Raw genomic sequence first — 12,196 nt, 5'->3', positions numbered from 1 at the left:
TCTTCACTTGGTCATCTGTCTCCGCATGCACCCCTGGTATTTTTCCGTGTCCCCTAATCTGTTCTCCTTTTAATGATGCCAGTCAGATTGGATGAGGGCCCACTCTAATAACCTCATTTTAACTTAATTTCCTCTTTAAGCACCTTATCTCCAAATACAGTCACATTCTGAGGTACTGGAGGTTAGGGTTTCAACATATGAAATTTGGGGACACAATTCAGGCCATAACAACAGGAGAAAAGCAATATTCACCACACTTGCTCAAGTCCCTCCTTCCTTTAAAGTTGCTTCTTTGATTATGTATCTGTTCTTTTGTTTCTTCCCCTTCCAATTAATGTTTATTGGACAGAGTAGACTGCGTTAGCTGTTATCATCTTTTTTATTTGTCATAATCCACAGATAATTTTTCTTCCCTTATTTACTCATTGAAACTGTTGTTTCTTTGTTTCTGGAAACAAGTTCTCTCATGTTCTTGCTGCCAGATAAATGGATCCTTTTCAGTTCTCACTCTTGGTCATTCTGGGCAATGTCAATGAACTCTTTAATTGCTCTCTTCTTTCTGTTATCACATCCTGCCTTTTCTGAGTCTTCCCTCTCAATATTGTCCATGAGATCCTCTTTCTTCCTTTAGATAGCCTTGTTCTCCAAGGACCTATCTTCAGTGAATAGTTCCTCTTGTTCTTTAGGGACTTTCTATTTCATTCTTTCTCTTTCTCTGGATGATTTCCTAAAGTACATTTAAAATCATGACCTCTCCCTTGAGTTCAAAATTAAATATCCAACTGATTACTAAATACATGCCAGCCCTGTATTAACATGACCATGACAGAATTCAATGTTCCCACCTCAAACCTGTTTCTCTCAGAAAGTATTGTAATCACCTACTAACTGTAACTAATCAAAAACCTAGACATAATCCTTAATAATAATATAACATATTCTTAAGTGCCTCTTTTACCATAACCCCACTTGTCTTATTTAGTCACTAAGTCACCAAGTTCCAAAAAGAAATTCTTCTAAGAATTTCTCAAATTTGGGGCACTTGGCTGGCTTCATCAGAAGAGCATATGACTCTCGATCTTGGGGGAATGAGTTTGAGCCTCATGTTAGGTATAAAGATTATGTAAATAAATAAATATTAAAGGGAAAAACAATTTCTCAAATTTACCTCTAATGTATTCACTTTTCAGCTACCAAGATAATAATTTAGAAATGCATTGTTGACTGAGCTCATTACCATCCAGATGAAGTCCAAATCATTTATGCATGTATTATAATGATCTTCCTTTTATCATTCAGAACTTGAACTTGATGTTGAAATACTGAGTGTACTTTCCCTAAGCTAAGTTCCTCCTTATATCTACAAATAATGGCAATAAGCCTAGGACACCTTATGCCATCAACACATACACACACACACACACACACACACACACAAACACACAGATTGGTTAGTCTGGGATCCCCCTAGAGCTAATAATTGCCCAGGGAAGTTATATACATCTCATAACGGACTGCTGGGACTTGGAAACCCTTACCTCTTGGTTCTTAGAGTTACTGGGATATCTTACAGGCTTTTACTAGATAAAAATAGGAAGGATGAGGTGGTCTATCTTTATCTCATCCTGAAAAAGACTATATTCAGTGATTTCATTATAATCACAGGAAGCCAATCTTTGTGGAAAGGACTGGAGAAATACTATGATTACTATATACAAGCTGTATAACCTTCCCATCATCAATCATTTATGAACCTAGAGAAGATAAGGAGACTGTGAGTATGTGGGCAGTGGGAGACATGACTAAAAATGATAAATAGTACTGAAAGTGTCAAAATGAACAATTTGTTAGATTTTAAATTTTTGGAAGCTGTCATTAAATGATGCTCCCCTAAATGTAGATAAATTCAGACAGAGAAAGACATAGTTTTGCTATTTGGTTAGCAGACTGTGTTTCTCTGCTAGGATGAACATAAAACTCTGGTGTCATCCAGAGCCCCATATACTACCCAGGAGAAGTATATCACAGGATGTACACATTCTAGTGGGCATTTTAAGATGGCTTCAAGAGAAGTGCTTTGTCAGGGGCTGGAAGAGAAGGCAAGCAAGAGGAAAGGATGCATAGGTGTTGTAGGCAAATGGGTCTAGGTTTTGAACCTGTAAATGTCATTTACCAGCTACATGGCTTTGGGTAGTATCACTTAATGTCTCCAAGTCTTTGCGTTCTCTTCTGGAAAATGGAAACAAATAATACTACCGGAATCAAGGGGTGACTATGAACATTAACCACCATATGTATTTGTTTGGCATAGTGCCTGACACTTGGTAAGGACTTGATAAGTGATTGATATTCTTAATACTGTTGTTGCTATTATTAATAATTATTCTGACAGAGAAGAGCCTAGACCTTCAGAGATCCTTTGCTTTCTTCTCCAGCTCACTTGTATCTGCTAGGAAGGTTCATCCTCCATCCCTTCATTGGAAATGAAGCCCAAAGCCCTCAGGAATGGATTCTGTGATTCAATGCCACTCCCCACTTCTTTACTTTCTCCAAACACAATCCCCATGCTCTTGACTTAAAAATGATTTTATTGCTGTAAGGTTTAATCCGATTGGTAGTGAAATGAAATAGGCCAAGCAAAGGTTGGTTGAGGCAAGCTATTAATGGGACGTGCTCTCGGGGGAGGTTCTGTGGCCCACAGGGGAGGGAGAGAGCGGGGAGTCATGGGCCAGGGAAGTCATACCCAAAGGGCGTACATGTGAGCTTTTAAGGGGGGAGGGGTAAGGGGTTGTGTCAGTATGGGGTGATAACTGCTTATGCCCTTATATGGGTTTGGGTAAGGTGTGGTTCAGGTTTCCTGCATAGATCATGTCTCCACCTGAGGATTTGTCCTTGGGCAGCCTGCTGGTGGTGGGAAAGTTCTGAGGGGAGGGTAACAAGATGGAGGGTCTGCCGCCATTTTGTTGGTGCCTTCTGATCCCCCTTGATCCCACCGGTCCAACATTCCGATCCTTTTGTGGTTATAGGGCATTAGTTCAGATCTGGCTACTTCCTGCTGAGTAGGGGGCATCCTGGGGTCCCTCAGAAGTGGTGAAGTGGGAGTACAGGTGTAGGAGGAGTTGATTGACAGATACTCAAGACATTTCTCGAACTCGTTCCTGGATAAATCGGAGAACACAAGGGGCCACTGTTAATAATATGCTGATGATTAGGAATGGGCTTAGGAGGGGGAGGAGCCATGCAGTTAGTGTGGCCTGCCACCATTGGGGTGTAGTTGGACCGCCCCGGTGGTACCGGGTTTGGAGAGACTCACGAACTTTGGCAAGGGTGTGGAGATTGGCCTCAATTACACCTGTTTCACTGATGTAGTAACAGCATTCTTCGTTGAGAAACATGCAGGTTCCACCCTTGTCTGTGGTGAGGAGGTCCAAGGCTGTCAGTTTTGGAGCTCAGCTTGAGCCACTGATGTTACCTGGTGTTGTAGGGAAGCTGGACACTCTGCCGAGGCCTCCATGGCTATTTGAAGCCTTTCAGATAGGTCCCTGGTGGAATATACAGAGTGGATTAAGGCCCTCGTCCCCAGTCCGTGGCCACCAGGGTTGAGGCCAGGGAGACTCCGATAACTAGTGGGAAAAAGACCACTCGTTTCTGCTTTTGGGGGGCCCTGGCAAGGAGGGCTAATTCTGCTTGACTATAGATAGTTAATCATGGAACCAAGGAGACAGGCAAACAGAGAGAGGCAGAGGTATTGAGAGAATTAGAAAGGGTGCCATTGCACCTAAGCAACTGCCAATAGGGGCGTGATGAGAGGTAACATTAGACAGGGTGACATTGCAGAGGGAAGAGTTAGGGGTGGAATAACAGAAAGGGAATTGGTGGTTGAGAGGGTCGGTGAATAAGGAAATGTTGTGGAGAGAGGGAGAAGGTCCCGGAGGTGTGGGTGTGGGGTTGGTGCAGTTAAATGATTAGGGAGCAGAACGCCTACCGGGGGCTAAGCAGTGGGACAAATTAATAGATTTAAGACCCCGTTGGTGAGTTTCCAAATTGGAAATTGGGGATGAGAAGGAAAGGAGGTTTGATCTTTTAACTGGATTTTTACTGGGGGGGTCATGAGTGGCCACAGTTGGTTTAGAGGTTTCCCAGACTTGGGGGTTAATGGGTAAAGGGAGATGGGGTGGTGGGGAGGGATCAGGAGAGATTAAGGGTAAGAAATGGTGAGCGAGAAAGACGAATGGTGGCCTTGAGTTTGTGTAGGATATCCTGGCTGGCCGAGGAGAGGAGCGGGGCAGGAAGGAATTATAAGGAAGGAATGTGAGAAAGGGAACTCATCCAGGCCACAAGAGAGGAGTGGGGTAGTTTGTGGAATGGAGGAGGTGCCATCAATTCCCACCGCCGCTATTGGAGAGGGGAAACTGGCACCTGAGTAGGAAGGCAAGATAGAGTAGGTCACCCCGTGTCCAACAGGAAAAAGATGGACTTACCCACTACCTGGAGCATGACCCTGGGCTCAGCCTGGGTTAGGGGAGGTGTCGGAGTCTGGGCCCCATCAGTCATCATCCAATCTGAGTAGTTGGAAGGCTGGACTTACCGGCTCAGGGTTTCCACCTCGTGGAGGTGCCGAGGATCCTCCAAGACTGGGGCAGTCAGATTTCCAGTGGCCCATCATCTTGCATTGAGGGCATGGCCATGTTGGCTCCTTGGGATTGGGACATTGATGGGCCCAGTGTCCCTCAGTTCCGCATTTGAAGCAAGCCCCAGGCGGGGTGTAGTTGATTTCCCCTTTCTGTTGGCTTCCAGAGCCCGCCAGGGCTGCTACCAAGGCTTGGGTTTGGAGTTGGACCTTTTGCTGGAGTCTAGCCTGCCTCTTAAGTTCAACCGCTTCCTCTCGGGTGTTAAAGACTTTAAATGCCATTTTCACCAGGTCAGGAATGGGAGTTTGAGGACCCTCCTCGACCTTTTAAAATTTTTTATGATATCAGGGGAGGACTGAGAGATAAAATGGGTCACCAAGACAGTAGCCCCAGCTAGGGAGGAAAAAGACCGCTCATTTCTGCTTTTCTGGGGAGGCTGGGTCCAGGCCAGTGTACTGGGTTGAGGCCTCAGTGAGCTTATTAAGGAAAACTGCAGGGTTTTCATCTGGGTTCTGAGCAACTTCCCAGAGTTTATCATAGTTGATAGCCTTGTTAGAGGCCCCCAGCATATCAGCGATAAGACAATGGACCATGTGGTGGCAGCGGCAGCGGCAGTGGCAGCGGCCATCTTGGCCAGTCTGATAATCCCATCCAGGATCCCCAGCGGGAACTGCCTGAGCACCCACCGGCTAGTGGCATTGGTCAAATGGACCTGGTCTGAGTGTTCTTGGACAACAGCCTGAATATGTTCCCTCTCCTCCGTTGTAAGGGTGGTGGTCTGGACAACATGCAAATCATGCCAAGTCAAGCCATATCCCTGGGCCAAATATTGGAATTCCTTGATATAGTTTCCTGGGTTAACAGAGTAAGAGCCCAGCTGTTTCTAGATTTGGGAAAGATCTTGGAGTGAAAATGGGACGTGAACACGTATAATGCCCTCTGCACCCGCCACCTCTCGTAAGGGACAGAGTAGGTCAGGGGAGGAAGAGACCCTGTGAGATCTTGTATGGGTAGAGCCTGGAGGGGAGGCAAGAAGTGAAGGCTGAGGGTCGGGGATAGGTAAGGGTGTTTGGGATGCAGAGGGAGAGGGAGGGGGGGCAGAAGGTTTCGAGTAGGGAGGAGGAGGGGTAGGGATTCCCCTGACTGGGGGACCAGTGAGACCCTCAAGAAGTTCTGAGAGGGGGGAAGGATGATAGGAATCAGGGCCTTTTGTTTTGTGGGTAGAAGAAGGTGGCGCCCATGCCAGAAGGACTTGTGCAGTCAGTGGAACAGAGGGAAGAACGAGAGCAGAGGTTCCAAAAAGCCTGAATGTAAGGGACCTGAGACCATTCACCCTGGCGTTGACAAAGGTTGTTCAGATCTGTAAGGGTCTGGTAAGTCGCCATTTTCTGAGATCCTGTGAGAACCCCAGAGTTTCAAAATTGGCCAGTAGACAACCCAAGGTAGTTTTGGGGGTCAAATTTGGATTGGGCAGTTCCCACGATTCCTGACAGGTAACCCAGACACTGAAAACCGGTGTCCCCATTTGCAGCTCAGGGTCACGGACAGAAACAGGTCACCATGAGGATGAGGATGTCTCCTGATCTCTAGGGACCAATGGAAAGCCACCCGGTGGCTCAGTGGAGTTGCCCTGGTGTGGCTGTGGCTTCAGGCAGTACCACCTGGACAGGGGCACAGAATTGGGGGAACTGCCCAATCCAAGGCATTGGGTTCAGACAAGGTCCTGGTGATGAGAGGAGAGAGGTTCCCCACCAGAGTGCGGCCTTGATCTCCTCCTGGGTTTCCCCACCAAATGTCAGGTTTAATCCAATTGGTAGTGAAATGAAATAGAGAGGCCAGGCAAAAGTTGGTTGAGGCAAGCTTTTAATGAGATGTGCTCTCAGGCAAGGTTCCGTGGCCCACAGGAGAGGGAGAGAGTGGGGAGTCATGGGCCAGGGAAGGCGTGCCCAAAGGGAGTACATGTGAGCTTTTAAGGGGGGAGGGGTGGGGAGTTGTGTCTGTATGGGGTGATAACTGCTTATGCCCTTATATGGGGTTTGGGTAAGGTGTGGTTCAGGTTTCCTGCATAGGTCCTGTCTCCACCTGATGTTGTGTCCATGGGCGGTCTGCTGGTGGTGGGAAAGTTCTGAGGGGAGGGTAACAAGATGCAGGGTCTGCCGCCATTTTGTTGGTGCCTCCTGATCCCCCTTGATCCCACTGGCCCAACAATTACTTGATTCTAGGAAGAGTAGATACTACCACAAACATGAGCCATGGGGAAGGGACACTTTTTTGAGGTTCCTATAGTGTTCTCACACCTATGTACCAAAGGTTGTAGATGCCACACAGAGGTGAAACATGATAGTATTTATAAAATGCTTAGGACAGTGTCTGGCATATGGAAAGCACTCAATAGTGGATAGTCCCCTCCTCTGGTCATGTGTGTCCTGAGGTTTGAGGTGACCTGAGGAGGCCTCCAATGTCCTAACCACAGGCGCAAGCCTGTCTGTATGGAGGTCTGACCAGGGGTAAGATGAAGTGCGTTGACTTTTCATTTCCTTCCTAAGATCCAGGATTCTGCTGGACTCTGCCACTGTCCATCTACCTGTGAGAATAATTATCAGTTGCCCTCACTTATTCGTGAGATAAATCATTTTTATCAGTCTCTTACTATTTTTTTTAGCCAATCTTGAGTTATTTTCAGCATTATATAAAGGACACTACGTTATTTGTCAAAATCTTGGGTTTTTTTTCTCTCTCTTACTATTTTTATCAAGCTTTTTTATTTCCTCCCTTCTTCCCTCCCTTCCTTCTTCTCTTTCTCTGCCTTCCTCCAATTCACTTTCCTCCATCCCTTCATCCCCCTCTTCCTGCCTTCCCTCTTTTTCTTTCCTAATTGCTTTCTTTTGCTGTTTCATTCTTTCTCTAATTTTTCTTTCCTTTTTCTCTCTTCCTCTCTTCTTTCCCCTCTTTTATTCCCCCTCCCCTTTCTTCTTTCAACATCTAATCTGGTAAGATTTTGTGCTAATAACCAGGGAAAGACAGAAATAAGTTGTCTTGTCATAAGGAATCTTCTATCCCTAGAGGAAAACAGAAAGTCCAAAGGGAAATGGAAGTAAGAAGTGTAGGGCCCAAAGGGATGCCCATGTAGGTCTCACTGGGCCTCAGCTTGCCTGGATGTCTTCCACTCTTTGTCTCGAAGCTTCTTCCGCTGGATTTTCCCTGTGATAGTCTTGGGCAGCTCAGAAACAAACTCCACCTGTTGGGAAAAGTTAGCCTAGCGTGGGCCATCTGTGACCCCAGTATATTTTTCAGAACTGCTATAGGGTGAGAAGAAGCTCTTGAGGCTGGAGGCTCCAGGTGAGTGAAGACTGAGATTGGAACACTCCCAGGGCAGCCCCTAGGCAATAAGAAGCTTCAGAAAGTGTTCTGGGACAAAGGCAAGAAGACAATGGCTGGAATGGTACATAAAGGTCCAGCCAATGGTGTCTAACATACCCTGGGACAGAAGAGAAGCAGCACAGCAAATGTGACACTATGCAGTCCTCAAACACCTGAGCTTTGACATCACCATAGGAAAGGCCTATGGTCTTTCCTCTACCGCCTCCCTGGCTTTGGACAGGTCACTTGACTTTCCTGAGACAATTTTCCCACTGAGTTAACTGTAGGATAGTAACAACTTTGTTGGGTTATTGTGAGGAAAAAATGAAATTAGGCAAGCTAAGTTTTTGGCATGGGTAAACACTCAAAATATTAGCTGTGGTTATTAACCTGGACTACAGACAGTAAATAGTTAAGAGCTAGGAGACTTGACTTTGAATTCCAGCTCAGTCATTTCCTGTTGGCAGAACTATAAGATCTCTCCAATCGCATTTTTTATATCTGTGGGGAAGAATGTTTGAAGTCGAGGACCCCTCCATCTCTAATATTCCTGAATCCTAAGATATGGATGATGAAGACAGTTCACAGAGACTTCCTTATTACAAGGCTCAGCTTGCCAGGGCATTGGTCCAGGAGTCAGATGGTTGTGAGTTTGATAAAAGTAATAAAAATAGGGATACCAATACTAATATGGAAAAAAGTTATTTTCTTAAAAGTTGATGTGGGGGTATTACATAGTCAAGACTAACTTTGTTGAGGGAGGGGTTTGGTAAAATCACAATGGGATGGAGCAGGGATTCATAGACTATACCTAAGGGCAAAATCCAGCCCTCATCCTATGTTTGTAAATGAGGTTTTATCAAAACACAGCTACACCTATTCATTTCCTGTGGTCTCTGGATGCTTTAGCACTATAAGGCAGAACTGGATAGAGGGTAAAGGCTATAGATGCAGGGTAAAGAAGCCACAGGGGAGATCTAGGAAGGGTTTGGTCCTAGGAAGGAGGAAAGAGATCAAAGAATCCTGCCCAAAGCATTCTAGAGGAGAGACTTTTAAAAAGAGACACATCTATTGAGTAATATAACATTATATTGTGGATCCACTGGATCCTCCAAAATATTCAGTTACAATTCAAAATTCATAATATATTGGGTGTTATTAAATTTCTAATTCCCCTTAAAAATACTTATTAAATGCTTATTATGTGCTAATCTTCTGAGTGCCTGTGTCTTACAAATATTAATTCTTCTTATTAACAACCTGGAAAGGAGTAACACTATTGTCCCCATTTCACAGACAAGGAAAATGAGGCATAGAGAGATTGTTGCGTAAGTGATAGAGATCAATTTTGAATGCAACTGTCTTATTCTATAGATTGTGCTGTACTGACTGCCTTACTATGAGTTTGAGGCTGAAAGTCTATGTGGTGGAATCTTTGATGGGCTGCTAGATTCCCCTGCAAGAATGATTTAACCCTCCCAGCTCCCACTGCCAGATCTCCCTGGGGACTGCTGCAGCCAAAGGAGAGCTGCCACTCCCAGGGCCACATCCCCATTCCAGCACAGCCTACATCCACGCCTGATCTACATGGAACTATACAGCACTCTCCCAACCTCACCTGCAGCTCCGGATCTCTGAAAGGTTATCCTGCCTGCAGAACTCCCCATGGGGTTGGCTGAGGCCCTCAGTGACATAATATCACAGTGCATCTTCACCTTCTGCCCAATCCTGCACCCTTCTCTTCCCTTCTCTTTCTTTCTCCAGACATTGATCCAGAAGAACTCCCTAACAAACCTCTTATATGTTAATCGAGTCTGATTCTTGGAAAATCCACTTGCAACAATTAACCTATGCTGACAAAGCATCATGAGCTTCTACGTTAGGTACACATCTCAGTAGCTTTAAATTTAATATAGTTGCTCTCATCTCTACCAGAGACTCAAAAACATTTTTTTCTCTTTTCCCTGGGGCAAGCTCCTACCTACCTCCAAAACTGGGTCCCCCTTCAGTCAACCCCCATGCCTTAGTTCCCTGTCTCAGAATGAAAACAGGTCCAGCGGATTCTATACTTTCTGCCTTTTCTGGTAAGAGCATATTCCTATGGGAAGCCACCCCTCTCTCCCTCCATCCATATCATGGGTATAGCAGTTTTCTCTCCATCTTTCCTGAACTTGTTTCAGAGGTGATCACATGACCCAGAACTGGCCAATCAAGTGTTCCCTCACCCTAGTTATAGGGATTATTTAATGATGGGCCCATGACCTAAATTTGTCCAATGAGCATCAACCTGAAGACTTGCTGATGCCTTGCGGGGAAAGATGCTCTTTTATTACTGTGATTTGCTAAACTGCTAAAAACCTATGTTTGGAGCTGCTGGTAACCATTACAAAGGAGGAAAATTTTAAGAAATGAAGCCAGTACAGAAAGAGAGTCAAGAGGTGAAAGAAGCATCCCTGATTATATCATTTGAATGTCTGGTACCAGCCACAACTAAAGATGCCCCCATCCCTGCACTTTTCAATTGTGTGAGTGATACAGTTCATGTTGGATTTCTGTTTCTGACAAGTGAAAGAATCCTGAACAAATAGCAAGACCCCAGTGCAGAGAGTAGGAATTTGATGGGGTATTGGCCAGAACTTGTTCCCATGGGAGCCCTCAACTTTCAATTCAAAGCAAGCTCAGCAAGCCTGAGGCCAATTTTCAAGCATCTAAACAGCTATTGGATGGTCTTTTGGGACTTGCTTGGTTAGAGTCAGTCAGAACTTTGGCATTATAGGCATTACCTGCAGCCTGAAAAAGAGAAATACAAGAAGAGAAATATCTCTTGTTCCTCAAGTGAGGGTAGCATGGGAGTTCGGAGGCCTCACCTTCCTTGGGTACTTGTATGGGGCTGTTACTGACTTCACATGCTGCTGTAGCTCCTTGGTGAGCTGGTCCAGGTTGTGGAACAGAAACTGTGGGGCCAGAACTACAAATGCCTTCACCACCTACCGGGAGGATGAGGGCCAAGAGAGAAGGGATCAGTGTGTTGCCATATCCTGGAATAATACAGAAGTAGAGTTAAGGCTTCCTACCAAATCTACCACCTGTATATCCCCTCAACTGTGCCTCCAGATATTTGGGCAAAGGAAAGGGAACAAAGAGGGTTAACAATACCTAAGGTTCCAGTTATCTTTAAAGTGGCTTATTGGATGGGTAGGCAGGACTATAAATTAAAAAGTACCCTCACTTCATAACCTAGGGATAACAGAGAGTGACAGGGAGAAACTTCTTAGAAGAGCAAAAAACAAAGACTGTAGTTTGTACCTCTATAAAAGGATAACCCAATTGTCATAATTAATTCATGGGAAATAAAATGAAATCATATATAGCAAGCCATAGCTCAGTGCTTGGCACAGAGGGATTTTCAGTAGAGGATCCCCTTTGGGCTTCCCTTGTCTAGTGGCTCCTATTATTTCCATGGGTGACATGACACATATCTGCCAGAGATATGATGTTCAACTTGTACCCTATCAAAATGTACTTGGACATTGACCCCCCCCCACCTCTGTACCTTACTTTTCTCTACACATATACCAAGTCTGTTAGACTCCATCTGGGCCTGTTTCTATAGCCGTAACATCAAAGGGGTCTTCTTCCTTATGTTCTTGTAAACCCCATGGCTTAGGGGCTCTACCCCTTGGCTCAAATCCCTCCTCTGTTCTAGTCAGGAATCAAATTTGGATTCAAATGGCAACCAGCAGAATGATGCTGTGGCCTCATAATAATTGTCCTTGTATGGTGCGCCAGGCTTTGTTGCAAGCACTTTACAAATATTAACACATTTCATTCTCACAATAACACTTCATCTTACAGATGGAAACTGAGGCTCAAAAAGGCTGAGTAACTTGCCCAAGGTCACACAGCTAGTAAGTGGTAGGGCTTTCCAGCCCATAGATTTCATCAAATCTTAACCACCAAGCCATGTGCCTTCGTCTCCAAAAGTTGCACACCCCACCTCCTACCCCTGCAGCCACGGGCTACTGCTCCCATGTCACCTCTTTTCGGACAGGGTCTGGGCTGCTGATTACAGCTGTCTCAATTACAGCAGGATGCTCCATCAGTGCATTCTCCACCTCTGAGGGCCCAATCCGATACCTGTAGAAGAGCCTGTCTTTCAGAGAACACTAGACACTCAACTTCTTGGCCAGCCCAAAAGTTCAGAA

General features: G+C 45.3%; 1 protein-coding gene and 1 pseudogene across 2 annotated transcripts in view; both read right to left on the bottom strand.

The window, feature by feature from the left end:
- The window catches only part of LOC129519853 (acyl-coenzyme A synthetase ACSM1, mitochondrial-like), a 49,213-nt pseudogene extending 44,301 nt beyond the window's left edge, over positions 1-4,912 (bottom strand).
- LOC129519983 (acyl-coenzyme A synthetase ACSM2A, mitochondrial-like) overlaps positions 2,576-12,196 on the bottom strand; it is a 35,179-nt gene continuing 25,558 nt past the window's right edge. Inside the window, exons 12-15 of one of the 2 annotated variants that reach the window (XM_055340841.1) lie at positions 12,029-12,128; positions 10,859-10,978; positions 7,784-7,869; positions 2,576-7,215 (exon numbers count right to left, since the gene is read on the bottom strand). In XM_055340841.1, the coding sequence (XP_055196816.1) occupies positions 7,212-7,215; positions 7,784-7,869; positions 10,859-10,978; positions 12,029-12,128 (310 nt within the window). In that variant the 3' untranslated portion in view covers positions 2,576-7,211. Of the gene's footprint in view, positions 7,216-7,411; positions 7,870-10,858; positions 10,979-12,028; positions 12,129-12,196 lie in introns of those variants that run through there. The other variant, XM_055340840.1, reaches the window with a different exon arrangement.

Source organism: Nyctereutes procyonoides, unplaced genomic scaffold (genome assembly GCF_905146905.1).
Source record: "Nyctereutes procyonoides isolate TBG_1078 unplaced genomic scaffold, NYPRO_anot_genome, whole genome shotgun sequence".
Taxonomy (NCBI): domain Eukaryota; kingdom Metazoa; phylum Chordata; class Mammalia; order Carnivora; family Canidae; genus Nyctereutes; species Nyctereutes procyonoides.
This window is presented reverse-complemented; position numbering and strand designations above follow the sequence as displayed.